The sequence below is a fragment of the Cydia fagiglandana genome, chromosome 12 (genome assembly GCF_963556715.1).
Source record: "Cydia fagiglandana chromosome 12, ilCydFagi1.1, whole genome shotgun sequence".
NCBI classification, from domain to species: domain Eukaryota; kingdom Metazoa; phylum Arthropoda; class Insecta; order Lepidoptera; family Tortricidae; genus Cydia; species Cydia fagiglandana.
Window position 1 is genome coordinate 20,101,578 of NC_085943.1, and position 4,522 is coordinate 20,106,099.

The window sequence follows — 4,522 nt, forward strand, 5'->3', positions numbered from 1 at the left end:
TCTATGAGGCAAATAATAGCTGTCACGTGGTACCACAAATTTGGTTGGACTGCAAAAACTGCCAGGTTACGGTGAGGCCGACCAAGCCATACGTCAACAAGTTTATTTTAGCTATTATAATCAGTTTGTTTCATTAAATTTTTTGATGAAGTAAATTGTAGCTCTCACGTGGTACCACAAAATTGGTCGGACACAGGATCCTGCCAACACAGGATTTGGCCGACCACTTTACTGTCCGCAAAGGTAGCTATCGTACCATACAAGTTTCATACGATTTTTCGATAAGATTTTTTTGATGATTTTTTTATAACTGTGGTCGGACTGCAAAAACTGACTGGTTATGGTGAGGCCGACCAAGACACGTCAATAGGTTTATTTTAGCTATTATAATCTGTTTGTTTCATTCTATTTTTCGATGAGGTAAATTGTAGGCATAGTAGCTGACACGTGGTACCACAAATTTGGTCAGACTGCAAAAACTGCCAGGCTAAGGTGAGACCGACCAAGCCACACGTCAACAGGTTTATTTTAGCTATTATAATCCGTTTTTTTTCATCCTATTTTTCGACAAGGTAAATTGTAGCTGTCACGTGGTACCACAAATTTGGTTGAACTGCAAAAACTCGTAGCCTGACAGCAAAAATTGCCAGGCTAAGGTGAGGCCGACCAAGCCATACGTTAACAGGTTTATTTTAGCTATTATAATCAGTTTGTTTCATTCTATTTTTTGATGAGGTAAATTGTAGCTCTCACGTGGTACCACAAATTTGATCGACCCAATCGCCAATCGGCCGGCCAATACAGGATTTGGCCGACCATTTTTTTTTACTGTCCTCAAAGGCAGCTATCGTACCATACAAGTTTCATACGATTTTTCGATAGGTCTTTTTTCATGTTTTTTTTTTATAAATTTGGTCGGAATGCAAAAGCTGCCAGGTTAAGGTGAGGTGAGGCCGACCAAGACATACGTCAACAATTCTATTTTTCGATGAAGTAAATTGTAGCTGTCATGTGGTCCAATAAATCTGGTCGGACTGGAAAAACTGCCAGGCTAAGGTGAGGCCGACCACTTTTTTTTTACTGTCCCCAAAGTCAGGTCAAAGTCAGTTGGGGCTGAGCTGCAAGCTACCAACGGGGTCACAGGTGGTGGATAGTGACACGACCACCAGATATGGTGGTCAGCTGCGAATATACTGAATAAGCAGTCCCCAACCAGCAGCGGCAGGGTTATCAGGATGTGGTGGGAGGTTTGGGGGGCCAGCTTACCTTAAAAAATACCACAAAAATCCTATGACAACCATGTGACATGGCGAATCAATGCCGCCATCAAATAGGCATTCCCCTAGAGCCGGACAACAGCAGCTCTAGTACTGGCAGAAGGCCGAAGATGTGGGATCTGGATGGGCTTCTGACCGGACAGCAGTGGGCGGGAGACCGGCCATTGTACTGTGGTACGGAAGGCAAATTGGGAAACCACCGTACTAAATTCCCATAAAAAGAGTATGATGTCAGACAATGAAAATAGTATGGTCCTTGACAACGGGCTTCCACGATGTAATATCCCGTGGCGATCTGAGTCCGGCAGGTTCAGACGCAAGGCTGAATCGGTCGTCAGCATGCGAAACCCTTGCCTAATAGGAACTTGGAACGTGAGGACAATGCTACCGGCAGGAAAAATAGAAGAACTCAAGATGGAAATGGATCGACATAAAATAGATATTTTGGGAATAAGTGAAGTCAGGTGGGGAGGAAGCGGCGATTACTGGAGTGGAAACCACAGAATAATATACACGGGAGCTAAACAAGGATCAAATGGGACGGCATTGCTACTAAATAGAAAATGGGGAGGAGAAGTGGAGAATACTATTCATCACAGCGATAGAATAACGGTAATCAAGCTGAAATCACAACCGCAAAATATTGTAATTTTTCAAGTATATATGCCCACAGGAACCCATCCAGAAAGAGAAATTGAGGACATGTATAATAATCTAGATGCATTATTAGATATGGTCAACGACAAAGATTATCTTGTTATTATGGGGGATTTTAATGCAGTGGTTGGAGAAGGCATAGATGGGAAAGAAGTAGGCAGTTTTGGATTAGGGAAGAGAAATGCAAGGGGCGAAAGATTAGTACAATTCTGCAAAGAAAACAAACTATCACTGGCTAATACGCTATTTCAGCAACCAAAACGGAGACTCTATACTTGGAAGATGCCAGGAGATATCAATAGATACCAGTTGGACTACATAATTGTGAAGCAAAAATATAGAAACCGCTTGGTGTATTGTAAGACCTTGCCAGGTGCCGATATAAGCTCCGACCATAATCTACTTATAAGTAAACATTTTATAGAAAAGAACAAAAATATCAGAAAGAATAAGAGAAAAAATATTGATCTCACTAAACTTAAGGACCCGGACATAAGAGTGCAATATAGTAATACACTAGGAGACAAATTAAAATTAATTAAGGAAGAAGATATTGAATATAATAATACAAATAATTTATCAACGGACATAGAATACAAATGGAATAGTGTAACCGATATTATAAAGACTAGTGCGGAAGAATACTTAGGAAAGGAAAATATAGTGCCAAGAAAAGATTGGATAACAAAAGATATTTTAGACATGATGATTGAAAGAAGACAGTATAAGGGTAAAATTGACAATGATAGTGTAATAAAATACAAACAACTTACAAATAAAATAACTACCAAATGCAGGGAGAAAAAGGAAGAAGACGTAGAAAGAAAATGTGATTTGATAGAACACTACATGAATAGAGGACATATGGATAAAGCATATAAAAATATAAAAGAAATGAATAAGAACTACAAAACGAAGAGTACTGTGATATTAGATGAGGGAGGAAAAATGCTTCTAAATGATAAGGATATTATAAATAGATGGAAGAGATATATAGAAAACTTATATTCGGGTCAAGGCTTGGACATAGAGGACATAGAACTTGAAATAACAGTTGATAGAGATAGAATGGGCCCGGATATACTTAGGGAAGAATTCAACAAGGCGCTAATAGGAATACAGAATGGAAAAGCCGCAGGTGATGATGGCCTATACATTGAATACATTAAGTACGCAGAATGTGACCCCATCAAAGAAGAGATTTTTATGATAACACAAGATATATACAAAACAGGAGTTATACCAAAGGATTTCCAAGTCAGTAAAACTATCACATTGCCCGAACACTTTAAAATGCGAAGAACACAGGACACTAAGCTTAATCTCACAGGCGTCGAAAATATTACTGAAAATTATTCAAAATAGAATTAGACCGGTTATGAAAGAATACCTTGGACCGGACCAATATGGATTCCGACAGAAAAAAGGTACGAGAGAGGCCATACTGGCGCTGAGAATGGTTGTTGACAGGAGAATAGACTTGGGCCAAAACACACATATAGCCTTTATTGACTTGGAAAAGGCCTTTGATAGGGTCAATTGGAAGAGCATGATGGGAATTTTAAGGGAGGCAGGCTTGGACTTCAGAGACCGAAGAATAATTTTCAATTTATATAAGGAACAGGAGACAATTATCAGTGTGGGAGAAGAAAGTTGCAGAGCAAGGATAAAGCAAGGAGTGCGGCAGGGTTGTCCACTTTCACCCCTTATCTTTAATATATTTATAGAGTGTGCCATTAGAAAAATTTTAGAAGAAACTGAAGGAGGAGTCAAATTTAATGGGGAAAGAATAGTATTTATTAGATTTGCGGACGACATAGCAGCACTGGCCCCAAGCTCAAATGAATTAAAAAAAGTAATGGAGCAGATGGATTTAATTTTTACACAATTTGGACTCAAAATTAACACTAATAAAACTAAAACACTTATTGTTTCAAAATTTCGCCCGGTTAAGGAACAAATTGATATCAGAGGGACACATATAGAACAAGTAAACAAATTTAGATATTTAGGCAGCTTAATTACGCAAGACTCCAGATGTACAGATGAAATAGTATCAAGGATAGCAATGGCAAAAACAGCTTTCAACGCCAAAAAACATTTGCTTAAGGCTAGGATCTCCAAGAGTACAAAAAAACGCCTAATTAAGATATACATTTGGAGCATCGCTTTGTATGGGTGTGAGACGTGGACAATGCTGCAGAAGGATAGGAAACGATTAGAGGCTTTTGAGATGTGGTTGTGGAGAAGAATGGAGAGGATAAGTTGGACGGAGAAAAAAACGAACGAGGAAGTGCTGCAAATCGTTGGAGAGAAAAGAAACCTACTGAGGACTATAGAAAATAGACGAGGCAAAATGATAGGTCACTTGATAAGACACGACACTTTCTTTAAAACTATATTAGAAGGCAAAATCGAAGCTAGGAGAGGAAGAGGAAAACCACGAGCAAGCTATATACAACAACTAAAAGCAAAAGCAAATGTCGTGTCTTACAGGGACCTAAAGAACCTGGCCGAGGACCGCGAAAACTGGCGCATACTCCACCGACAAGAGCCATGCTCTTAAATTATGATGATGATGATGAAAG

At 39.2% G+C, this 4,522-nt stretch overlaps 1 protein-coding gene across 1 annotated transcript; it reads left to right on the forward strand.

Annotated features, from left to right (window-relative positions):
• The first annotated feature begins 1,306 nt into the window (after nt 1-1,306).
• Nucleotides 1,307-3,299, forward strand: LOC134669399 (uncharacterized). Its single transcript, XM_063526923.1, has 2 exons — nt 1,307-1,451; nt 1,951-3,299. Exons 1-2 carry the CDS (start codon nt 1,307-1,309, stop codon nt 3,297-3,299), a joined length of 1,494 nt encoding a protein of 497 aa, XP_063382993.1.
• The last annotated feature ends 1,223 nt before the right edge of the window (nt 3,300-4,522 follow it).

Excerpts from the sequence above, each read along its gene's own strand:
- LOC134669399 (XM_063526923.1), top strand. The coding sequence starts at position 1,307 with ATGGCGAATCAATGCCGCCATCAAATAGGCATTCCCCTAGAGCCGGAC. Across the intron at positions 1,452-1,950 it reads AGACCGGCCATTGTACTGTG|GAACCCATCCAGAAAGAGAA; the intron begins GTACGGAAGGCA and ends ATATGCCCACAG.